Here is a 27,020-nt window from a genome sequence, read left to right as displayed (position 1 = left end):
AATTTCTCTCTTATTCCATATGAATTTATTCAATTGACTTCCCACCATACCAGCTTTGCTTATTCTGTTGTCTATTTCTATATTTAATTTACCATCTTCAGTAAAAATTCAGCCTAAATAGCTGAAATGTTTTACTTGTTCCACAGGTTCTCCATTCACAACATAGTTGACATTTTCAATGATTCTACCTATTTTCATTGTCTTTGTCTTTTTATTGCTAACCTTCAATCCATATCTATTACAACAGCTATTCAATTTAGTCAGAGAATCTTGCAGACTTGTAGCAGATTTATTTAGAAGTATAACATCATCTGCATAAAGCAAAGAGCTGACATTAACATTTCCAATTTTGATATCATGTTTAATACCACTTTCCTTCATAATGTGATCCATATAGATAATGAATAACAGAGGGGACAATGTACATCCTTGTCTCACACCAGATTTAACATTAAACCATCTTCCTGTACTTCCTTCAATTCTAACTGCTGACTTACAACTCGATTAAAGACTAAGTATTGCTTGATATAATGCCCCATTGACACCATATAACTGCAACGTATTGAATAGCTTCTCTCTTGGCACCTTGTCATATGCCTTTTCCAGATTGACAAAACTTAAATACAGATCTTTGTTATATTCCCATGCTTTCTCGCCTATTTGTCGTAAAGTGAAGATCTGATCCTGACAGCCTCTATTTGGCCTGAATCCAGCTTGTTCTTCACCAAGCTTTTCTTCCACAATTCTTCTCAACCGTTTCTCAAGTATACTTGCAAAGATCTTTCCAGGAACACTCAGTAGGGAAATACCTCTGTAATTCTCGCATGCGGTTTTATTTCCCTTTTTATATATGGGTACTATGAGAGCTCTACTCCAGTCATCGGGAATTCGTCCCTCTGTCCAGGCTTTCTGAACTATGCAGTGCAGCCACTGTAAGACTCTTATACCACCATACTTCAGCATTTCTGGTCGAATATCATCTACTCCTGTTGCCTTTCCACATTCAAGCCTTTGATGGCTTTTTCTACTTCTAGTATGGATATGTATTTCTGACTGCATGGCTGGTCAGTGTTTTTTTACCACTGTGCTATCACTGCTTGTTTCATTTAGCAATTTTTCAAAAGTAATTACTCCATACTTCAAGGATATCTTTTTCTCCCGTTTTCATGTCACCTTTATCATCTCTAATTCCTTTTACAGCACTCTTTACTCCATTCTTAAGCTTCTTCAACAACCTCCAGAATATTTTGCCACCTTCTTGATATTTATTTTCTATATTCTTGCCAAAGTCCTCCCATGACTTTTGTTTAGCTAGTTTTACACAGTGTTTAGCATTCTTGCATTTGTCTCTATATTCTCTAAGAGCACAAGCTGACTTATTTGACAGGAACTTTTGGTATGCTTTCTTCTTTTCCTTCACTGCCTCTTTAACTTCCTGTGTTCACCAGGGAGTTCTGATTTTTTTATCCTTACAGATAACCTCACCACATGCCTCTCTGGCAGAATCAATCAATATTTTCTTCAGAGTTTGCCACTGAATCTCCAAGGTTTGATTCCTGTTCTCAAACTCTTTCATTTTTTCTTCAATAATCTTTGTGTATTTTAGCCTACAGTTCACTTCTAAGAGCTGCTCAACTTTTATTCGCTTTAAAACTTTCTTACATGTTCTTCTTTTCAATATGAAATTCAATTTTATCCTGCTCAAGACTAAATAGTGATCACTTCCAATTTCAAATCCTCTGTACACTCTGGTGTCCTGCACCAGGGAGAAAACATCACTATCAACAATAACATAGTCAATGAGACTTTTCTTATTTCTTGCCTCTTCTCTCCATGTGAATTTGTGCACATTTTTATGTTGGAACATGGTGTTAGTAATAACCAGTCCATGTCCTGAGCAGAAATCCAACAGATATTTGCCAATATTATTAGCTTTGCTCTTTTCTCCAAATTTTTCCAAAATATTTTTGTATGTCTCACAATCATTTCCTGCTCTGCTATTTAGATCCCCAACAAAGACCAACTTTTCATTTTTCATTGTGTCAGTTGCTTTTTCTAAAGCCTCGAAAAATTCCTCCACTTCTACCTTAGTAGAACCTTCTGTGGGGCCATAGGCACACATAAGTCTCATTGTCCAGTTCCCCCATTCTCATATTTGCCCACATTACTCTACTTGAGACTGACTGCCATTCAAGAAGATTAGCCTCGTATTTTGTGTTGAATACTATGGCTACTCCTTCTTTTCCTTGATTGTCATTGCCTGCATATAACATTTTGTATTTATTGCTCAGACAGATATCACCAGTTTTGGTCTTTTTTGTTTCAGTCAACCCTATTATGTCGATCTGGTATTTATCTAATTCCTCAGCTAGCTCCATTTCTTTGCCATTTAGGCTTCTTACGTTGATAGTACCGATCTTTAACTCTGGTGATGTTGAGTTGGGGTTTATTTTCAGATTTCTTCCAGTAGCTGACTTTTCGCTGTTCGCCCTGGTTCCCTGGTGAAAACAACGGGGGCCTTGTTTAACCGGGCGACGCCCCAGCCGGCATGAAATTTTGTCATGTTGTACCTGGAAGTCTTCCATGCTTAATTATAATTAAATTCAATGGAATGAATACAGCATAGAAATAAACAAATTGATTTAATTAGTTTGATGTTTCATCTCTATCTCAGTGACATCTTCAGGAATACAATATTAAAACTGTAATAACACACAAAAGCATGTGTGTGTGCATGCACACACACAACAATAATGGAAGAAATTTGACTATTTTAAGCCTAATTTTAATAAAGTCCTATGAGGGACACCCTCTATGGATGTATTTGTCTAGCCTTTGCTGTTTGGTGGGAGGCTGAAGAATAAGTTTCCTGAAACACAACCATATTTATTTTGATTAGGCTGGGTTTTTAAATTTGCTGTGATGAAACATAATATATATTTTCCATCTGATCCTGTGCAAAGTATCCAAGGCTTGGTTTGCCAGAGCTTACTGACCATAGTTGTGGTAACAGATGTACTTCTTGTGTTCAAGGCAGATATGTTGCACATTTCCCAGTTTGACTATTAATACTGCCATTCTCAAATATATTGTCATCATCAATCATTCTCAAACCTTCTATTTGGCTAAGATATAATGATGTGTTCTGTTCTTTATTTGGCCACATGGCTCAGACACATTACTCTTCCCTCCTCCACCTTGACAGCCAGCATCCTAGAATCCAGTTCAATATAGAAAAATAAAATAACAATAGCCCACCTTTTCTAGATACTCTAATCATGTCTGCCAATGGCATGCTTTCTCTCTCCATTTACAGAAAACCCACCCTTACAAGTTGATGCATACATAAACTGTCCCATCACTCCCTCTCCACTCAACAGTGCAGTGTCATCACAACCCTTTCAAGAGTCTTTCACCATACCTTCCTGTCCAATGGTTACATTGCCAAAAAAGATGAACAAATAAGTTGTTCCTCACATCCCTCTGAACATACAGACTATTACATTACTATGAAAAATAGTAATGCTATTACTATTCTGTATATTTGGGACAACTTGGAAAAAATATGCAGAACTTTAATGAAATATAATCTCTGCACTGCTTTCAAATTTCATTTGAAGCTGGCTTTCTTTCTCTGCTATGCTAAGGATCCACTTCCTCCCTCTCTCTGTTCTAGGTGTTTACCAGGTTCCTTGTTCATGCAACTTATATTATAGCCAAGCTGGGAGATCTGCCCTCATAACTATGGTCAGTCAGGTCTAGCTGATCATGCCTGAGACCTTGCTCAGAATCAAATGGGGAGAACAGAGAAACTACTATGCTTCTCCATAACAAATACAAACTTGAAAGACTTTGTTTAGAATCAGCAACATATTTAAAAAACAAAACAAAACCAACCTAATCTAAATAAATATGGTTATGTTAAACTTCAAGTTGGAGAAACTCATTATTCAGCTAAGGTTGTTGGACAAGAGGCTAATCAGCACTCATAGGTGCATCTTGTAGGACTTCAGGCTTAAAATAGTCTAATTTCTTTTCCTTATTTTTATTTTTTTAATTATTTTTTTTTTTTTGTGTGTGTTTATGGATAGGTATTAATAATACAATTTTAATATTGTATTTGAAGATGTTGCTGTGACAAACAAAATATCAGAACAATCAAACCTGTTGTTTAATTATTTCCCTGTGCTGTGTTCATTCCATTAAATTTAATTATGAATATAAACCAGCACTTAAGCCTAAATATGCATTTACTGATTCTTCCATGCTTAGTGTGTTCTTGTATTTAACAATTTTAGAACCTGAAAGGAAATTATGATAAAATGCAGTAAGATAGCAATGTAAAAACGAGAGAAATAAATATATTTAAGTGAAACAATATATAAATTCCCAATAATCTAAATAGCTTGATCTAAACTTGATTTATTCCTGATTTTATAACTGTCTAACATACACAATATTTTGATGTGCTCTTATGAGTACTATGAAAAATTCTGCAGTGAAAATAGCATGTCTAATTATGTATCTCACACCAACAAAACATTACAAACCTATAGTACATTAGTACTGCAAGCGGAGTAAGAATTTTTTAATCTTTTTTTTTTTTTAATATTTATTTTTTACATAGTCTGGAACTCCTGCTCTAGAGACCAAACATAGAACTTTTTTCAAGCCACTTCAGACTTCCAGTAAGCTGAATAATCTCACACTGAATGATGAAATTCATCTCCCACCTAAAGACAATCATAACATTCCTGTCCATGGTGGGATTTGAACCTGCAGCTTGTTGCTTGGAGAGTAGGCATGTTAACCACTCAGCTAACCAGACTAAACTTTATTTCTAGGTGGATTAAAAATTTTATTTTTTTTCATGTTTTTCTGAGATAATTATCACTATTATGTGAACTGTATATGTTTTATTGTAATTTTTATTTATTTTTACAGACTCTGATCAAGGAGAAGGAGTTGGCTATACAGTTCCAAGTGTTGAAAGGACACCAAATGGAAGGTTGGTGTGTATAAGATAAAACTGGTGTGTGTGTGTGTGTGTGTGTGTGTGTGTGTGTGTGTGTGTGTGTGTGTGTGTGTGTTGATCTCTGGCATGGGCAAGCAGGTTTTTTCTCTTGGAAACTCAAGAAAATCGACTTTCAAACCCCCACACTATTTTCAGACATTAAAAATATTGTGTTAGGGACCACGAGATGGGGCACATGGTAGCCGTCTCTTCACTGCATGCCAATTGACTTAGTGATAGCCTTGAGCCAGCTATCTCTGATTGTCTGCCAGTGGAGATTGAACTGGCCACTCAGTCTCCAAAAAATTAGGACTAAAACGGCCTCTCCTGCTCCCTATATGGCAATAAAAGATGTTAGCTGAGTTTATTTATTTTTTTATTTCTTTTATTACAATATTCACCCTTCTTTTGGAAAGATCTGAATTTGAACCCTGAGGTTTTGAATTCAGGTCTGAAAGGTGGCTCTCTAAGTTCTGATTGTAATGTCATCTGTGTACATAAATTTCTGCAGGAGAGTGGTGTGGAGGTCATAAGTGTGAAGACTGAAGAGCAGTGAACCTGGCACAGATCCCTATGGAAGGTCCTTTTCCTTAGCTTATGGAATTTACTTTTGGAATCACTGGCACATACCTGAATTCATTTATTTGGAAGCATATTATTTACAAGATTAGCAATCTCGAGAGAAGAGGTAACTGACCTCTAGGAATTTTAATATTAGTACCTCTCTCCCAAAATAGTGTATCCACAAAATAGATTTTTTTAGACATTTATCTAAACGATTTTATACAGTTGGGAAGCACCCAATCACACCAACTTCTGTTGTGTCTAAATCCAACCTACAAGACCATTCAGGAGATTTGAAAAAGGACATTTATAGTTTTAAACAATAAAAACAATATCATATTGAAAAGAAAAATGTAGGAAAGTTTTACAAAGAATCAAAGGTGATCAAATATAAAAATATCAGGGGAATAAATGTCTGAATAAGAGAACCAAATGTTGAAAACTTGGTAGCAAAATCTGGAGGAGAGGGAAGGAGAGAATGATTGATATAGCCATTGAAGCATGTGGTGAAGTTGAAAGAGGAAATCATATTGAAAAACACTGGTAAATTAGTCAATGGTACTCTCATAGAAAATGTAGGAAAGTTGAGTTATGTGTAAAAGTAGATAAACAAATATACCCATAGCCAAATGAAGATAAATATCAAAAAAGTAGCAAAATGTTCTGGGGGATATTGTGGGAGGGAAGCTTAGAAATGGAGGAAAGACCACTGTATAAGGAATCTGAGATGACAAAGGTTACAGAAAAACTGAAAATATTCAGTATGTCTTAAGTAATTATTATTGTTACATGATACCGCTAGGGAATGAAGGACTCATCGAGAGAGGTCTTACATTACCCAAACCAGCTGTCGTTCCTCTTCTTAAATTCATTCACACTAGATGTACTCACTACCCCTAAAGACAAAATTCCACTCACTCACTGCTCGGTGAAAGAAAAACCTAGCTCTTACATCTTTCTTGACAAACAAACTACATCTTTCTTTCAAACAAACTTCAATTCCATGGATGCCCCAGTGTTCTCTCTCCACCTTTCATATAACAAAAAATTTCATCAGATAATATCCTATAACACCCATTCAGAACTTTATAGACCTCTATCATATCACCCCTCTTTCTCCTGTTAACCAGAGTCTGTAATCCACATATTTGAAATCTCTCCTCGTAATCTAAATCCCATAATCCTGATATAATCTTTGCAATTGTTCTTTGCACCCTTTCCATACCTTTTTTTCTCCTTGGAACCCAGGAGACCAGATCTGCACACAATAATCCAGGTGCAGTCTTATCAAGGCCTTGTAAAGAGGCAAAATGACTTCCTTATCCTTACATGTCAGGTTCGCTTCAACATCGCAATTATCCTCTGAGTTGTATTTGCAACTTTTGCTATGTGATCTTTGAACTTCAAATTCCTATCCACCATTATGCCAAGATCCCTAATTTCATCAGTTTCTTGTAGCATAATAGCATAACCCTGCTAATATAATATGCTGCTGGAAATGTCATCATGCCAAAGTGCATAACTTTATATTTACTAACATTAAACTAACGGTCATTTTCGTTTGCCCAAATTTCCAGCCTATTCAAATCATTTTGTAAGTGCTTGATATCAGTAGCATCCCTGATTGTCCTGCATATCTTTGCATCATCGACAGACGATTGCACATCTCCTATTAGATCTTTCCTAATGTCATTAATGTATAGATTGAACAACAGTGACCCAAGGATTGAAACTTGAGGTACACCACTCATCACCTCAAATCTGCCAGATTCACACCCACCATATACCACTTTTTGATATATGTCTGTCAACCATCCACTTATTCAAGTCAAGAGTTTATATCCAATCCCATATTCTCCAGCTTATTCAACAGCCTTCACATGCTATCCTATCAAATGTCTTAGCATAATCTAACATTATCATAGTTTATCCATTCCCTTTATCCAACTTGGCCTTAACATTGTTATAAAACATGACCTTCTTTTAGCAAACCCATGCTGCTCCTTGCAGAGTATAATTTGTTTTTCTGTCCATTTCTGCATATGAATTCTTACCAACTTTTCTAAAATCTTCACTACCACACCAGAAATAGTGATAGGTCGGTAGTTAGACACATCAGTTTTTACACCACCTTTGTACAATGGAACTATCATACATTCCTTCCATTCCTGAGCTGAGACTCAAGTTATACAAACATGTGAAAGGATTAGCCAATTTGGCTGTACATTGCTTTAGCAGACATGCTGATATTCCATCTGTCCCTATTGACAAATTCTTATCCAGGTTATGCAATAGCCTGGACCTATAGTACTTTAGTGATGTGTATGGGCAAGAGGAATAGAGGAAAGGCGGAATCTGTTCACATTTTCCTTGAACAGTTGAGGGATTGTAATCTTTGGGGAAGGCAGAGTGGAGGAGACTGTTCCAAAAGAGAGAAATAGATGGAATGAAAGAGGAGGCAGTAAAGTTGATTTGGTGAGTTTCAAGAGGTAAAAAGGGTGTTGGTTAACAGTGGCTCTTGTTTTAATGATTTTGGAGGAGAGTGGAAGAATAATAATGGCCAGTTCAGTAGTTAGAGCACTGTATCTGTAGAAAGCATAACATAGAAACTGGATGGCTATGAGAGAGGAATCATTAATTAGCCGGATTTCCCTCTTTTGGATAAAAGCAAGAAATCTTAGAGAGGATTTTGGTTGCAGTGGATGCAGTATTCCATGACTGGGTGGTTTTGGGCTTTGTATAGTGTTAGCAGATGTGAAGATCTGAGTTCAATTTACTGGTTGTGGTAGATCTTGAGTATTCTAATATTTGAGCACTTCAATGTTTGTCAAAAAGTAGGAATGGAGATTTCATCGGCAAAGCTATAGATAGGATTGGTAGTGCGTGAAAGCAGGTCATTTATATACAAGAGGAAGAGAGTGAGTGAAAGAGCAGAACCCTGAGGTACTCCTGCATTGGTGAGGAAATCTGAAGAGAGTAAATCATCCAGTATGACATGCAGTAAATGACCAGTGAGAAAGTTGGTGATCCAGTGCAGGGTGAGGAAGGGAAACCATAGGATGGCAGTTTGTTAAGTAGCCCCCCGTACCAAACCCAATCACATGCCTTTGAAATGTCGAGGGCAACCACATGAGTTTCTCCAAATTTCTCCATTGCCTGAGTCCAGAAGTGGGTGGGGAAAGTAAGAAGATCAGCTGTAGATTGCAAGTGGTAGAATCCATACTGCTAGTCACTGATTAGTGACTAACAGTATGGTGGTTCAAAAGTTGATTATTGATGACCTTCTCCATAATTTTAGAGAGAGAACAGAAGTGAGATCAATTGGATGGTAGTTCATTGGTTGACTTTTATTACCTTTCTTTGGAATGGGCTAGATGTGGTCCATGTAGGGTAGATGCAGTTGAATAGGCTAGATTCAAGAGGCAATGCAGGATAGTTGTTAGTTCTGGGGCATAATTTTTTAACACAATAGGCAGGATACCATCAGGACCAGATGCCTTGTTTGTGTTTACGTTATTAAGGATTCTTCAGATTTCTTTTTGTCGGAAGACTATGGGAGACATGAAGGGAGCCATTCTTTTGGAGTGGAGGGAATTTTGCACTGGTCATCATTGCAGGAATTGGAAGAGAAAAATGATACCAGTAAGTTGGCCTTGTCTTTAGGTGAGGTAACTCACCTAAAGACAAGGCCAACTTACTGGTACCATCCAGATGTGAGAGCGGTGGAAACCTGAATGGGGCAGAAGTTGCACCCAATGGCCTTAGTAAAGAACTAGAAGGGGCAATTGTCATTTGGACAGGAGGCAAGTTTGCAGCATTTGACCTTTTCACAAGATTTTCCAAACTTTTTCATAGTATCTGTCTATGAGGTGGATAACATAAGCAAGAAGATCCCCTTATGAGGATAGATTGAAAGTGTGTGGATTGCAGAAGTTGGTTGATAGGAGTAAAAGAGGGGGATATAATAGAAACATTTAAATTCTGTAAAGAATTTTATAGGATAGATGCAGGGGAAATGTTTCAGCACTTGGCTAGAGGAACCAGAACAAGGGGTCATCCTGGGAATTTGAATAAAGGTGGTGGTCAGTGGGGTGTGAAGACTAGATTTTTTGCTTGGAGAGTAGTGAATGAGTGGAATGGGTTGCCAGAGTCCGTGTGAGTGATTTTTCTGTTAACGGATTCAAAGAGAGGTATGATAGATTGTGTGGATAGATCGGGTCTCCTGCGATGAGTCTAGATGCCCGTATAATAATAATAAATTATCACAATTATGGATTCAACCACAGGTCACTCACCATCTTGATCACTTGCCTCTGAATCTTCTACACTGCTTCCTCATCAAGACCTTATAAAGAGGAATTACAACTTATCTCTACTTGTTAATGTGTTTTTCACTAGCTAAGTAATCTTATGGGCAATCTTAGCAATATGTCCTTCCTCTAAACTTTAATTCTGTCTACCACCACTCCCTAAATCTCTAGCTTCAACTATTTCCTGACATACAGTGCCATCAATGTGATACACAGCTTGTAATCTATTTATCCTAAAAGGCATAACTTTACATTTTTTTGACATTAAATTGACACCCATTAACTTTTGCCCATATTGACAGCCTATTTAAATCATCCTGCAAGGTTTCCGCATAGCCTTGATTAACTATTACTCTACTTAATTTTGCATCATCATCAGCAAACAACTGAATATTTCTTTTCAGGTTATTTCCAATATCACTTTACAAATTAAACAAGAAGGGTCCCAGCACTGAATCTTGTGGCACACTACTAGTCACCTGTTTATGCCTTGATTCTGCCCCTCCATATATCACTTGATATCTTTCAACAGCCACCTTCTTATCCACTTAACCAGTGTTATATTCATCCCCATTTGTTCTAATTTGTGTAATAGTGTTCCATGTGGTATTCTGTCAAATGCCTTTGCAAAACCCAGCAAAATCATCGTGTTACCATTTTCTTTATCCAACTCCGCTGTTATTCTATTGTAAAAAGTTGCTAAATTACTAAGGCATGACCGACCCTTCACAAAGCTGTATATATTTTTAATTACCCATTCTTAAATTCTCTTTTTTACCAATTTTTCCAATACTTTTATCACTATTGCAAAGGAACAGTTTTGTTCTCTTTCCACTCCCTGACACTTAAACAGGTTAGTCAAAGGTATTGCCAGTTCCCTTGCACATTCTTGCAAAACCCTAGCTGATATTCTATCTAATACTACAGCTGTATTTACATTGCGATTCTGCAGTAACCTAAGAACCTCCAATTCATCTATCCCACATTAGTGTCCATCACGTAGGTTAAAGCAGTAATCTCTTGGAAAATATATTCTTGCAAAGTGGTCACTCTGTGACTCAATCATTTTATCTGCTTCTGTCTCTTCATGACCATCATCACTCATTAAGGTTAATCTTCCATAGTCACTCTTCCTCTTACTTGCCACATAATGAAAGAACTCTGTGTGTGTGTGATTTCCTTTAGCCTGCTCTGCTACATTCTTCTCATAATCTAATTTTGGCTTCCTTGCCATGCTGGTCACCTTTCTCTATATATACCCTCCACAGCATTCTCTTCTTCTGCAGCTCATGCTTAATGATATTACTCATCCATGTAACTCCTACCCGATTAACCCTCCTTACTCTAGGTATACAATTTAATATTGCTTAACATTTAATAATGCAATTTAACATTCTTACTCTGCAGTGTTTTATGCCGTGGCACAGATTTAAGCTTCTTCCTAAGCTTGTCATAATCACCTGCCTTGTAGTTCCACATATACTACTTCTTGTCCGAATATTCCTCATGTTTTACCATCTCTCAAGTCAAGACCACATGGTCACTTTCACCAATCGGAGGCAATATAGCCACCTCGATTATCGATAGTTGTTTTGTTCCTTTGACCTGGTCCAATACTCTTACCTTCGTCACATGCTACCTCAAGTAATTATCTCTCAGTAGGTATATAAATTCCATTTCTTTCCTGCCATGTAATCTTTCTTCCTTCCAGTATGTGTATCTCCATAGTTGAAGTCCCTCATAATAATCACTTGACCTGTACTTGTTGTACTAATTTGCTGATGCATGTTTTTCAGATCATCTGTGGAACTCCCTAGCTTATAGCAACAACCAACTGTATATTTTTTCTTACTGGCCTTAATCCCACACCAGACTGCTTCAAATGAACAGTCACCCTCCTACCTATCTCTAAACACCTAATACCAAAACCATTTAGATAGTCTATCAGCATTGTGTATGTGATTTTATAAGATGAAATGTTTTCACATAATATTTATTAAATATACATCTGTTGCAGAAATAAAGAATATTATTATATTCTCTTTCTGCTGAATTTTTTATAGTGAATTTATTATGGAGCAAGGGAAAAATTCGATTGCATATTGACAGTAAAATGAATGATGATTTTACCCATTGCAGAAACAATCAATACAGAGCTTTACTGTGCAATATTAGACAAACTGAAATCCAACATTCGATGCAAATGACCAGGACTCTTGACAAGTGCCGTGATTTTGGTGCATGACAACACTACTTCATTGTGATTGGTTGTGCTGTAAATGTTGGGAAACTCTGCCACTTTCTACCTACAGCACAGACTTAGTGCTGTCATTTGTGTGTGAACAAATGATTTCCATTTGTTCACACACATCCCCTCCCTCAAGAAACACCTTACTGGAAGGCATTTCACTACGGATGAGGAAGTTCATCAGGCAGTGCAATGTTGGTTACTGGGTGTGGCACAGACTTCTTCAGTACTGGTATTGATAAACTGATCTGTCTTTGGGACAAGTGAATCAATAAATTTGGAGAGTTTGTGGAGAGGTAGTGCATGTTCACTTATTTCTCTGTGTATAATTTCAACTTCCTATTATTGAACATACTCAGAATAATAATAAAAAAAATGTGTTACCTTACTTTTTGGATACCCTCATATATGTGCCTTTCCTAATGAAATAACCAGTGTAGATGGCAAAATTGAAAACATTGATGTCAAGGGATGAGAAGCATTTTGCCTGTAAATTTTTCAGTAAATTAAAGTGTCAAAAGGGGAATATTGGTAAATAAATAATGATATCAATGGTTTCCATGATATCATCATCATCATTATTATTATTATTACATGACACCTCCAGGGAGTCTAAAGACTCATTGAGGGAGAGCACCTACACTGCAACTCTCTGTCTCCACCACTCATCCACCAACTACAACTACTTTTATCATCTACACCAATGCCATCTACTGCCGATCACCACCACTTTCGCATACAATAGAGATTGGAGAATCTGTCATTATTTATCTATATTTTGACAAATAATTTCACAATGCCACAAGGAAGATTACATGCCTAAATTAAATAGGAATGACTCCATCAAATTTTCACACTTTTGTGAAGTGATCTTATTAAGTGTACCTCACCATTATAGTTTTTTTTTAATTTATGAATTATTATTAAGAGACCTCAGTGTAGTCAAGAGATTCATCATGGGAGGTCTCACTCTCACATGCACAGTTCATCACACAGACTTAAATGCATTCACTGTCCCTGCACTCACCACACTCTCAGGCAATGCATTCCAATCACTCACCACTCTCCATGCAAAAAAAAAAAAAAAAAAAATCTCATCTCCATTGCTCACTTCCACCTTATATAGCTTCCAGGGATGGCCTCTTGTTCTCCACTTATTTCCAGATATTCTATGAAAAATCTCATCTATGTTAATCTCGTAAATATATGTTTTCATTATGTCTCCCCTCTTTTATCCACTAGGTTGTATAATTTTCATTCTCTCCATCTGTCCTCATATTCCATAGACCAGAATATTCAAATTCCTTAGTCCATCGTCTCAGAATTCTCTCCAACATCTCATCATTCTTTTGAAAACCAGGTGACCAAATCTGCACAGTAATCCATATACTGCCTGATCAATGTCTTGTACAACGGAATCAAAACATTCTTACTTCTACACATCAGTGTTTTCTGCATTATTTCTGTAATCCACTTTGTTGTCCTCACAATTTTAGCAAAATGTCCATGAAATTTCAATTCCCTGTCACATTACCCTCAGATCTTTCATCTCCTCCAGTTTCTCTAAAATATCCCAACCAATTATGTACTCTGCATCTCATCTTTTCTTCCAAAATTTTAAAACCTTACACTTTGCAACATTAAACTGACATCCCCCCCCCCCCCCACACACACACACTCACCCATTCAGACAGTCTATTTAAGTCCCCTTGCTACAACATCTGCTGTACTTCTCATAACTCTTCCCAACTTTGCATCATCTGAAAAACAACTGTATATCACCATTTCAGCCCTTTTTCAATGTCATTTACATATAAATTAAACATCAGTCGTCCCAAAACAGAAATTATGTATGGGGATATCACTCCCCCATACACAACCTGTTGATACCTATCAGACAGCCAATCCACAAGACAAACTATTAATTTGTCTTGTGGAAAGTCTATTGAAAGCCTTTGCAAAATCTAAATATACCACTGTATATGCATCCCCTTGTGCAATGTATTCATCACCTTATCACAATAAGGAAGCAGATTGCTGAAACATGATCTTCCTTTAGCAAACCCATGCTGTCCATTAATCACATTGATGTCAATGTGGATAAAATACATCACTCCTCATATCATTTCATATTCATCATATATATCATGGTATTACATTTTTAATATGCACTTTGCATCCATGGTGATTTTGTGTATGCATGTCATGGCTGTTTGGGTGGTTAAAGAGAATTCTACTGCTGTCCACCCAGTTCTGATTCCTTGTCCTCACTAGCTTCTCCAATACCTTGACCACAAATGCAGACAAGTGGATTGGCTTATAATTTGAAGCCTTATCACCCTCTTTATGAAGTGGAACAATTTTACTATCCTTCCACTCCTTTGGAACCTTATTACAATAAGTAAGCAGATTGCTGAAACATGCTCTTCCTTTAGCAAACCCACACAAAACTGGACTAAATCTAAGACTGATGTTTAAGAGATAAGTTAAAGCTGTTGTTTACTCCCTGGAACATTCCCTCAAGACACACAGTGATATACCATCAAGTCTCGTGACCTTTTTGACATCTGGTTTACTCATTTCCTCGTACACCTCCTGCTCACTCACCATCATTGCTTCCTACCCCATTCCCACTGCTCTCAAGTTCTGCATTATGTTACAATCACAAAGATAGAAATACTTTAATGAACTGCTCATTAAACACCTCTACAATATCCTCCTCAGTGTTTATCATTCTCCTATTATCACTAACCAACATCATCCTCCCATAATCATTCTTCCTTCTACTGGTCACATATCACAAAAAAAAAAACTACCTAGGGTTTCTTTTAATATCATTTTCTAACTGCTGCTCATACCACACTTTTGATGCCCTTAATGGGCATCAAAAGTGTGGTATGAGCACACTTAATGAGTCATCTTCCTTGCTTTCTCTTTGTCCTCCTCATATAACTGATTATCTCCACCCATCTTGTGCCACCTCTACAATGCCTTTTTCTTCAAAATTGCACACTTCACCTCTTCAGTCATCCATTTCACACCTACCTTATTTAATCTCCTGACTTTTGGAATACACTCAGAGGGCATGTTATTGCCTTTGCCAGATACCTTCTTGAGTAGAGACTAAGCAGTATTGATTTTCTTCCCATGTAATTCCTCATTCCATGATATTGCTGAAAGCCACCTCCTGAGTTTGCCATAATCACCCACATTAAAGTTCCACATATAACCTTTTCTCACAAGTGTGCTGATATGGCTGGCCACCATCCAAGTGATCACTTCATGATCACTTTCACCAACTGGAGGAAGATGTGACACTTCATTTACAACAGTGTCATCTGATGAGATAATCAAATCAAAGCTTACTACTCAAAGTAGTTATCTCTTAGAAACTTAAAAGAAATTCATTCTCTTTGTTTCCTGATGCTGTCTCTTCATTCCAGTCTATATTACCATAATTGAAATTGCCCATAATGATCACCCTTTTCTTATTAGCCAGACCAATTTGTCTAAACATTTCCTTCTCACTGCCTTCCACATTACCAGGTCTCTATAGCAACATCCTACTAAACATTTCATCCTGTCCATCTCCACTTCACACCATACCGATTTAAAACCCCCATCAGTATTTGCTCCTGGCATCTCCACCCTGAATGGGCACAACTCCTCTGCCATCATCAATAACACGCCTCCCTTTTTTGCTTTGTCTGTCTTCATGAAAAACTACATATCCCTCAATCTTTGTTCCTGTCAGAATGACATTCTTATTCAACCATGTCTCACTTATACCAACAATTTTTGGGTGAATGAACTCTATCAATGCTACAATTTCATTCCCCTTGTTTTGAATATTTCTAGCATTTGTAAATATAAACACTAGCTCATTTCTGTTTCTATAATAAGTCTCACTGACTCTGCTTCTCGGATATGACTCCTCCCCATTCCCCATCATCCATTGCTGTCTATCCTCGCTGATATTACACCCCTCCCCAGATCTAAATGCCATCCCCACATCCTTGACAATCTTAATCCTTGTGAGTTACACACTCACACAGCTACTCCTGAACCATCTACACTTTTCATGCAGTGTCCCCCTATCCACCCTGTTTCCCTGTCCACTCTGTGTTCCTTCTCTCATTCTCTTCACTTATGCCACTCACCTCTCCATTCACAAACTTTCCTACCTTTCTCTCCTGCTCTTCTACAACACTTCTTGCTTCCTTGGGTCTTACATTCACTTCATTCATTCTCTCTCTTGCAGTAAGTTTCTCCAAATGACTCTCCAAATCCATTCAAATGTAGCTTATCTCTTTTATACAGATCTATCCATCCCTCAAACTCATTGCACACATTTACAAAATGAATTCCTTTCTCTTCACCCTGCTCATTCTGCCTCCTGGAAAACTACCTTGTGCACCTTTTTTCACTCACTACCCCTCTTATTATTGAATCTCTGTACATTGTCATTCTCAAATCATTTGATATTTCTTTCAAATCTTTTGTCCCATTCTTTCTCTCTTTCCCATACAAATCCGTAATTCTCCTCAGTTCATTCCTCATGTTTAATCTCTTGCCTCAACTCTGCTTTCATATCTTCAATTATTTTTTCAGTGCCATTTATGCAAATCGCATCTTCACTACCTTGCATGTTTGCTGTCTTACTGCTCACTACCCTAACTCGCTGGTGGCTTTCTTACCACTGTCAACTTGCTGGCATGTATGCACACACTGTCCTACCAATCAACATCGCTAACTCATCACCACTTTTGCCCACTGTCTTATCGTTACCGTTCAAGCACTCAGCCGTACCATTAACTCTGCTTACTCCCATAACTACATCCATGATCTGTTGCCTGCTACTGCTTATAATCACTGATATTTCATAATCCATAAGTATGCTACACTTTTTACATGCCCAAACGTTCTCATTTCTCAAGTTAATCCTCTCCACATAAATATCTTCCATTTCTCCCCCAAATATACATACTGCATTCACAGCATCTCATCATTTTTGAAAAATCCATGTCACTTACATTCGTTTTTTACATCTTACATTTCACCACCATTTTACTTATGCTCAAACTTGCACACAAGAAACACAAAGAAATTTAATAAATACAGAATTATAACTACACCAAGCACCGCCTACAGATCACAGCTATCATACAACAAAGTTTAAAAAACTAATTATTACTATTGCCTTATTAAACTTATCTTTTCACAGTGATGTCGATGAGCACAGCTCTTCGCCCACTAGGTTAGTTACCTTTTCATTTTGAACTCTAATGGGACACAAATCTAGCTCTCATGCTTGTAATCTCATATTTGAAGCACTCACTTCTTGTTTTTTTTTTTTTAATTGTTTATTCTGTTCTTTTAAACCTTTCAGTTAAATAAGCTTATGTAAATGTTTGTTTTGTTATTTTTATTGTAATCAACTTAGTCATAGAAGAATGTCCTTGTGAATGCTACTTGGTAGCTTTAATTGTTGGATGGGATGCCATAAATCAGGGGTCGCCAAACTTCTTTGACCGTCGATCCCTTCAAGAGTTTCTTGACTTTTTATCGACCCCCCCTCTAGTTTACTATTACGTAATTATAATAGGACAAGCAAAAAAGACGCTTATGTGAGACTATTACACTTTTTTTATAATCTTTGTCAAGTAGCTTTATTTTATCCTCCTACATGTTTCGCCAATCTTTTTTCTATTGGCATCCTCAGGGAATACAAACTAGTAAGCTCAAATGAAGGTTACAGACTAGGTTATAACTGATAATTCTAATTCATACAAAAAATTGGTATTGTGCGTGTCTCGTTAACGTGATTTATTCGTTATGGCTCATTACGTAATTGTTATGAAAGTTCATTTCTTTGACGTTTAATGATCTGATAAAAGTTTTCCAAATTTCTGGTAAAATTAGACCTTGATTCTTGTTTAGGTTTTCAGTTTTACGGGCGACTGTAGCTGCTTCTTTAAAGGTTCTTGAATGGTAGTTATCTTCTATGTATGGCATAAGGCTCTTATCCCACTCAATATGATGGTTAGTAGAGGCAAAGTGGCATGAAAGGCCTGAAATGTCTTGTCTGTTATTTCTGACATATCCTATGTGTTCTTTCTTTCTCGTTTCAAAGCTTCTAGAGGTCTGACCTACGTAACTAATACCACATGAGCAAGGTATATTATATACTCCAGAGTACTTCTAGAATGGGTGAGGATCTTTCGGTGATCTTAAAAATTTCCGAATAGTGTTGATTGGTTTGAATGCCACTCTGATCTTATGTGGTTTTAAAAGGTTAGCTAATTTTTTGGAAAGGTTGCTGACAAAAGGAATCATAATTGTACTGATGTATTGGACGTCATCACGTTGTTGATGTGGTATATCAGTAAAGAGAATCTTGTTATAGAGTCTTTTTGGGTAACCATTTAAAGAAAGTTCTCTGGATATTGCGATATACCACATCAACAACGTGATGACGTCCAATACATCAGTACAATTACGATTCCTTTTGTCAGCAACCTTTCCAAAAAATTAGCTAACCTTTTAAAACCACATAAGATCAGAGTGGCATTCAAACCAATCAACACTATTCGGAAATTTTTAAGATCACCGAAAGATCCTCACCCATTCTAGAAGTACTCTGGAGTATATAATATACCTTGCTCATGTGGTATTAGTTACGTAGGTCAGACCTCTAGAAGCTTTGAAACGAGAAAGAAAGAACACATAGGATATGTCAGAAATAACAGACAAGACATTTCAGGCCTTTCATGCCACTTTGCCTCTACTAACCATCATATTGAGTGGGATAAGAGCCTTATGCCATACATAGAAGATAACTACCATTCAAGAACCTTTAAAGAAGCAGCTACAGTCGCCCGTAAAACTGAAAACCTAAACAAGAATCAAGGTCTAATTTTACCAGAAATTTGGAAAACTTTTATCAGATCATTAAACGTCAAAGAAATGAACTTTCATAACAATTACGTAATGAGCCATAACGAATAAATCACGTTAACGAGACACGCACAATACCAATTTTTTGTATGAATTAGAATTATCAGTTATAACCTAGTGTGTAACCTTCATTTGAGCTTACTAGTTTGTATTCCCTGAGGATGCCAATAGAAAAAGATTGGCGAAACATGTAGGAGGATAAAATAAAGCTACTTGACAAAGATTATAAAAAAAGTGTAATAGTCTTATGAATAATTGTCAAGAAAAAATTCAACACAATGACGCTTATGTGAGTTTTTAGATTGTTTATTTTATAGTTACGGTGTTTCTTGTATGTATAATATAGTATATATTATTATATTGGCTTAACGTCAAAGGGATACGTTTTTGTTTTTGATGTCCTTCTTAACATTACATATTTGATAGGTGGGATAAATAATATATAAAATATAAAATTTAATTTAGATAACAAAATAACAATAATACAATCTTCTTATAGGTATATATAGGATATACAAAACTACCAGCCCTGCTCAATTCTTCATCATTGAGAAATTTAGTTCGTGAATGAATAATGATTGAATTATAATATGTATGTTGATGAATTTTAGAACATTAACGCTCACTTGTATGTCGATGCACAAAAATGAGACTGGGATCGAATATGTGTAAGTATAAGTAAATAAGCAACCACGCACATGTTGCAATCTCGCTCCCGCCGCGCCGCCAGGCGGGAACCACCGACATCCGTTTATTGGTAAATACGTCATTTTGGCCTACATGATTGGCCTCCGTAACTATTTTCATGACCTTGCTTCATCTTAGAGGTCCTATTCATGTCACTGTTCCCACGATTCACTCTTAGTTGCGTTGTCATTCAGGATGGAGGTAATCCAAGTTAACCGAATTAAATATTACCCGTACAATGATGTCTTATATTTTTCTATCAACCCCTCAGCCTGAATCGATCCCTAACAATGTTATATCGACCCCTGGGGGGGGGGGTCGATATCGACCACTTTGGCGACCACTGCTCTAAATTATCTTTTTATATACTGGGGATTGTCACACATGTACATACTAATTTAGATATAGGTTGTTTTTTTACAAGCAGCTGTAGCCTCTAAAAAAAGTTTGGTGTTTAAACTTGATGCAATGATGTATATCTGTTTTCTCTATTTAATTCTGCAAAGTGTCTTTAGCTTGGTTTGGCGGTCCATAGCCGTGGTGACAGATGTATTTATTATATCTACACAAGTGTTTGCCGTTCTTTTAATTAATCCATAATAAGCCAACTTGCAGGATGCTCTTTCTAGGACTTTAAGCTCTAAGTTTAATCTTTTTTACTTCTACATGCATGCTATATTCTTATATTGTACCCTTGATAATATTTCTCATATAGAGAAGAAATATCAGAAACATTAATGTTTAATTTCATCCCTCCATACTGTGCTTCATTTCCGTTAAATATAGAACATGAAATCGATGCAGCAGAATAGCAAAGTTCTTCATAAACAAAATTATAATATAAATAAAAGAAATGCTATTATGAAATAGTTAATATCTGAAGATATGATTTTCTAACATGTCATTTTACAAAAAGAAAAAAAAAAGCAAAATGCACTTTGCTTATAGGTATGTATTTACTTGAATATAACTCATTCTCGTTTATCTTGCACCCCTGATTTTACTTTATGAAAAAAGAAATAAAATATTTCATATATACCTTGTACACGAAAAATGTTTAAAACTTTTATAGTGAATGTTGTTATGACAGTTTCAGATATTTTGGAATTTGGTCGAAGAGAATCGGTAATTCAACTCAACAATTGTTGGTTTGCCTTTGTGGTTGAGTAACGTGATATTTTGTTAATACCACATCAATCATATGCATGTCTTCATAGCTGTTCTATTTCTACTGGCCTACCTTTACAGTCCTTTCCTCCACTGCTTTCACTTCTCATTAGTCATTCATGAAGGACTGTTCATATTGTATTCCAAGTCTTGTAAATTATTGGTAATTTTTGCTTGAAATATGGAGAAACATTCAAGTTATAGTGCTGGTTTTAACCTCAAAGTTATGATAAACTAAAATATATGATTCTGAAATGAAATAAAATTGAGATAAAAGGATAAGAAATAACGAAATCATTTGTTTTTATTTAATTACTGAAGCATTGCTGCTAAAGATTCATATATATCATGTGATGAAGGTCAGCAGCCGATCGCGTAAATAACATTGATAATTAAAATTTAAATGCATTCATTTTATAAATAATGTGAGCAATTATAAATTATAATGAATACTGAGGATTTGATTATAAATGTCAATTTAGTTTTTTCCTGAAAAATTTTAGTTTCCGAAAATCCCTATATATATATATATCTCACACATGATTTTTTAACTTTCATTTTGGGAAAAAAACTGTGAGTTGTATTCAAGTAAATAGAATTTCATTTATTAGTCACATGTATTCTCAAAAATATAATAATTTTATTACTGCAAACATTTCGACCAGAAACTAACTGATCATCATCATAATCCATCAGCATAATGACAAGGTAAAGCTAAAACAAAGAATGTTATTCCTATTTATAGAGCAAAGCGACATGCTAGAATGCTACTTAGCGTTACAATAAAATAGATTACAATTAAGGCCCAAATTTAAAATTAAGTGTTTGAAATAAAATGAAATTTAATTAGATAATGAAATGAATGACAGCATTCATTAAATTAAATTAATTTTATTTAATTTAATGAATGCACAAAAAATGGCGAATGGGCAAATTCTCTTCTTGGTTACCATCTACGATATATAAACAAACCTGCATCCCTGAACTTGGTATACACCAGGGGGGGGGGGGGGGGGGTTGTTTATCTTTTGTGAATGGTTACCAAAGGTTGCAGGATCTTAGCAATTGTCTCAGACATGTATCGGATAGGGACTCACTGTAAAAGCTTCAGGGTTCATGGTGATGGGTTTGTAAGAGTTCAACATTCATTTAAAAATTCATCTAATTATCCTTCAGAGAGAAGAAATGACCGAAAAAGACTGGTAAACTGGGCAAACTTTCTGTTCATCAAGGCAAGCTATGAGTGAGGATTTCCTTTTTAAAATAACGATGCAACTTAAAGATAATTCCTGACTTTGCTAAATTCAAAGAAGCCATCAAAGCATTGGATGCTCATCGCATTTACATCAGGTGCTTGTTTCAATAATGAAACACCACGAGTAGGCATATTTAAAATAATTATAATACCAGATAAAAACTCATGTAATATATTTTATTAGCATAGAATTTTCGCCAATGATGGTACAACATGACAAAATTTCATGGCGGCTGGTGTGTTGCCCGGTTAAACACGGCCCCCGTTGTTTTCGCTAGGAAACCAGGGCGAACAGCGAAAAGTCAGCTACTGGAACAAATCTGAAAGCACACCCCAACTCAACATCACCAGAGTTAAAGATCGTTACTATCAACATAAGAAGCCTGAATGGCAAAGAAATGGAGCTAACTGAGGAATTAGATAAGTACCAGATCGACATAATAGGGGTGACTGAAACAAAAACTGGTCAGATCTTTCAGAACAATAAATACAAAATGTTATATTCAGGAAATGACAATCAAGGAAAAGAAGAAGTAGCCATAGTATTCAACACAAAATATACTAGGCTAATCTTGAATGGCAGGCAGTCTCAAGTAGAGTGATGTGGGCAAATATCAGAATGGGGAATTGGACAATGAGACTTATTTGTGCCTATGATCCCACAGAAGGGTCTACTAAGGTAGAAGTGGAGGAATTTTTAGATGCTTTAGAAAATGCAACTGATACAATGAAAAAGGAAAAGTTGGTCCTTGTTGGAGATCTAAATAGCAGAGTAGGAAATGATTGTCAGACATACAAAAATATTTTGGGAAAATTTGGAGAAAAGGGCAAAGCTAATAATAATGGCAAATATCTGTTGGATTTCTGCTCAGGACATGGACTGGTTATTACTAACACCATGTTCCAACATAAAAATGTGCACAAATTCACATGGAGAGAAGAGGCAAGGAATAAGAAAAGTCTCATTGACTATGTTATTGTTGATAGTGATGTTTTCTCCCTGGTGCAGGACACCAGAGTGTACAGAGGATTTGAAATTGGAAGCAATCACTATTTAGTCTTGAGCAGGATAAAATTGAATTTCATATTGAAAAGAATAACTTGTAAGAAAATAAAAGTTTAGCAGCTCTCAGATGTGAACTAAAATACACAAAGATTATTGAAGAAAAAATGAAAGAGTTTGAGAACAGGAACTGAACCTTGGAGATTCAGTGGCAAGCCTTGAAGAAAACCCTGATTGATTCAGCCAGAGGGTTTTGTGGTGAGGTTGTCTGCAACGATAGAAAAATCAGAACTCCATGGAAGTTAAAGAGGCAGTGAAGGAAAAGCAGAAAGCATATCAAAAGTTCCTAGCAAATAAGTCAGCTTGGGCTCTTAGAGAATACAGAGACAAATGTAAGAAAGCTAAACACTGTGTAAAATTAGCTAAACAAAAGTCCTGGGAGGACTTTGGCAAGAACATAGAAAATAAATATCAAGAAGGTGGCAAGATATTCTGGAGGTTGTTGAAGAAGCTTAAGAATGGAGGAAAGAGTGCTGTAAAAGAAGTTAGAGATGATAAAGGTGACATGAAAACGGGAGAAAAAAAGATATCCTTCAAGTAGGGAAAAATTACTAAATGAAAAGGGCAGTGATAACACAGTGGTAAAAAAAAACACTCAACTGGCATACAGTCAGGAATATATATCCTACTTGAAGTAGAAAAAGCCATCAAAGGCTTGAAATGTGGAAAGGCAGCAGGAGTAGATGATATTTGACCAGAAATGCTGTAATGAAGTATGGTGGTATAAAAGTCTTACAGTGGCTGCACTGCATTGTTCAGAAAGCCTGGATAGAGGGACGAATTCCCAATGATTGGAGTAGAGCTCTCATAGTACCCATATATAAAAAGGGAAATAAAACAGAATGTGAGAATTACAGAGGTATTTCCGTACTGAGTGTTCCTGGCAAGATCTATGTAAGCATACTTGAGAAACGGTTTTGAAGAATTATAGAAAAAAAGCTTGATGAAGAACAAGCTAGATTCAGGCCAAATAGAGGCTGTCAGGATCAGACCTTCACTTTATGACAAATAGTTGAGAAAGCATGGGAATATAACAAAGATCTATATTTAAGTTTTGTCGATCTGGAAAAGGCATATGACAAGGTGTCAAGAGAGAAGCTATTCAATATGCTACAGTTATATGGTGTCAATAGGTCATTATATCAAGCAATACTTAGTCTTTATTTGAGTTGTAAGTCAGCAGTTAGAATTGCAGGAAGTACAGGAAGATAGTTTAATGTTAAATTTCGTGTGAGACAAGGATGTGCATTACACCTCTGTTATTCATCATCTATATGGATCACATTATGAAGGAAAGTGGTATTAAACATGATATCAGAATTGGAGATGTTAATGTCAGCTCTTTGCTTTATGCAGACGATGTTATACTTCTAAATAAATCTGCTACAAGTTTGCAAGATTCCCTGCCTAAATTGAATAACTGTTGTAATAGATATGGTATGAAGGTCAGCATTAAAAAGACAAAGACAATGAAAATAGGTAGAATTGTTGAAAATATCAACTTTGTTGTGAACAGGGAACCTGTGGAACAACTAAAACATTTTGGCTACTTAGGCACGAGTTTTACTGGAGATTGTAAATTAAATACGGAAATAGACAACAGAATCAACAAAGCTGGTATGGTAGGAAGTCAATTGAATAAATTCATATGTAATAAGAGAGAAATTTGTCAGAACACTAAATTAGCTGTATACAAGACAGTGTTCAAACCAGTTTTAACTTATGAATGTGAGAGTTTGGTTAGAAGTAAAACACTTGACCAAAGACTAGAGACTGCAGATATGAGAGTCCTGAGAAAGATTAGAGGTGTGAACAGATGGCATCAATGGCAGTATCATATTAAAAAAGAGGTCATTAGTAAAGAACTTGACATTGTTGGCATCCAGAAATGCGTTAGCAGAGCTAATCTCAGGTGGTATGGTCACTTAAACAGAATGGGCGAGGTAAGATTAGCAAAACAAGTGTTCTCTTCCAGGTTGGCAGGAAAATGACCCAGTATTACCAAGATATAGGTGGATTGATATGGTACAATGTGCCTTAGACCAGTGGTCTCCAAAGTGTGGTACTTGTACCCCAGGTGGTATGCGAGTCAATATGTGGGGAGACGTCAAAAAAGTTTTATATTGATAGGGAAAAAATTAAGTAATTAATTAAAGATAAAGAATATTACTTTCTTTCATCAATTAAACATATATCTAATATAGACAAAAATGCTATAAAGATCCTGTAAACTTAAATTTGCGAGTAGTGCACATGGCAAAGCTGTCATGTTTTTTAAAACTTGGGAATAAATCTCTTACTTCTTATCATTGCCATTGCTTGTAGAGCATCCTAGTATTGACAAGCCCAACTAGAGAAGGAAAATTGCTTAGTTATCCTGCTATCTACAGATGACACCACAGTTGTATTAATTATCGAATTACCAAGTATCGAAATAAATTAAACTTGGAACCAGACCTTGGTATCACAGTATCAGAAGCCATCAAACCAGAATTTCAGGAAATTATGAAAGAAATGCAAGGCCATTGTTCACATTAAATATTGTAATAAATATGTTTGTAAGCTGTTAATAATAAAAATAATGTGTAAAAATATCTAGCTTTTTTAATTATTATATGATGATACAAGGCATATTTCCTCTTTATAATACTTATTACAATAGATTTTTGCTTAATCAATTGGGGTGGGGGGGTACGCGCTATTTATTTTTTCTGTCTTGGGAGTACATGATCAAAAAAGAGTTTGGAGACTACTTGCCTTAGACGATAGAAATATAAGATCTGATAATGGTAATATTGGAATCTTGACAAGTAACAGACTGATTTGGAGGAAAATTATAGATAAGAAGTTAGTAATGATGTAAATTTTTCATGTAGTACTATCATATACTGTACACCCCTTGAGGGTACATATCAGGAATTTGATGATGATGAGGATGAGAATTTTCGCCTAAGTATCATAGGCAACTTCAGTACAAGAACACATAAAGGCAATTAAACATTAACAGTCAATTCTAAAAAAGTGCCACCTAAGTAGCTAATGTGAGATAACTTAAAAGTTCAGTAACTTGTCTTACTTATTAAAAAAGAAGTACATTATTTACTGGTGTACTTCTGGCTGACACTCTCTCTCCAACTTATCAGATAAGTTCCTTCTAGACTGCTTGACTTTTCTACAAATAAACAGATTTTGGAAGCAGTTTGTCAGCTACACTTGCCATTTTCTACTTTTTAGAGCATCTTGGGGAATCGTTATTCTTTTCACAATACAACCCGAACTTTAAAAAAACCATAAATTTAGACAAAATAAAGTTAGTAATTTTTAAATCAGCTAATCTCCCACAAAGGGGATAAACATAGACCATCAGATCTGTTTAAGTTAGGAGGATTATTATTATTATTATTCCGGGCAACTTCAAGGAGTCGACAGACTCATCTAGGGAGGCCCTATCATCATGTCAAGAACAACTATTCGACATTCACACAGTATCTATCATATCTTGCCTTGAACTCATTCACGGTTGTAGCACCCACAACAGACTCTGGCAGCTTATTCCACTCATTCACCACTCTCCAAGTAAAAAACCTAGCTCTAACACCCTTGTCAACCACATTCTTGCCCAGCTTCCATGCATGGCTCCTAGTCCTCCCACCACCAGTCCTATTTTCAAAAATATCTTCTGGATTAATCTTATAGAAACCCTTCAGTAATTTGAATGTCTCAATCATATCACCCCTTTTCTGCCTATCGACCAA

At 36.1% G+C, this 27,020-nt stretch overlaps 1 protein-coding gene across 1 annotated transcript in view; it reads left to right on the top strand.

Annotated features, from left to right (window-relative positions):
• Positions 1 to 27,020, top strand: part of LOC150099970 (rac GTPase-activating protein 1-like) — a 196,729-nt gene that overhangs the window by 118,397 nt on the left and 51,312 nt on the right. Inside the window, exon 8 of the mRNA XM_090402719.1 lies at positions 4,945 to 5,008. Coding sequence (XP_090258845.1) covers positions 4,945 to 5,008 — 64 coding nt within the window. The remainder of the gene's footprint in view (positions 1 to 4,944; positions 5,009 to 27,020) is intronic.

The sequence above is a fragment of the Typopeltis vanoorti genome, chromosome 13 (genome assembly GCF_054136105.1).
Source record: "Typopeltis vanoorti isolate ZY-2024b chromosome 13, IOZ_Tvanoo_1.0, whole genome shotgun sequence".
Taxonomy (NCBI): domain Eukaryota; kingdom Metazoa; phylum Arthropoda; class Arachnida; order Uropygi; family Thelyphonidae; genus Typopeltis; species Typopeltis vanoorti.
This window is presented reverse-complemented; position numbering and strand designations above follow the sequence as displayed.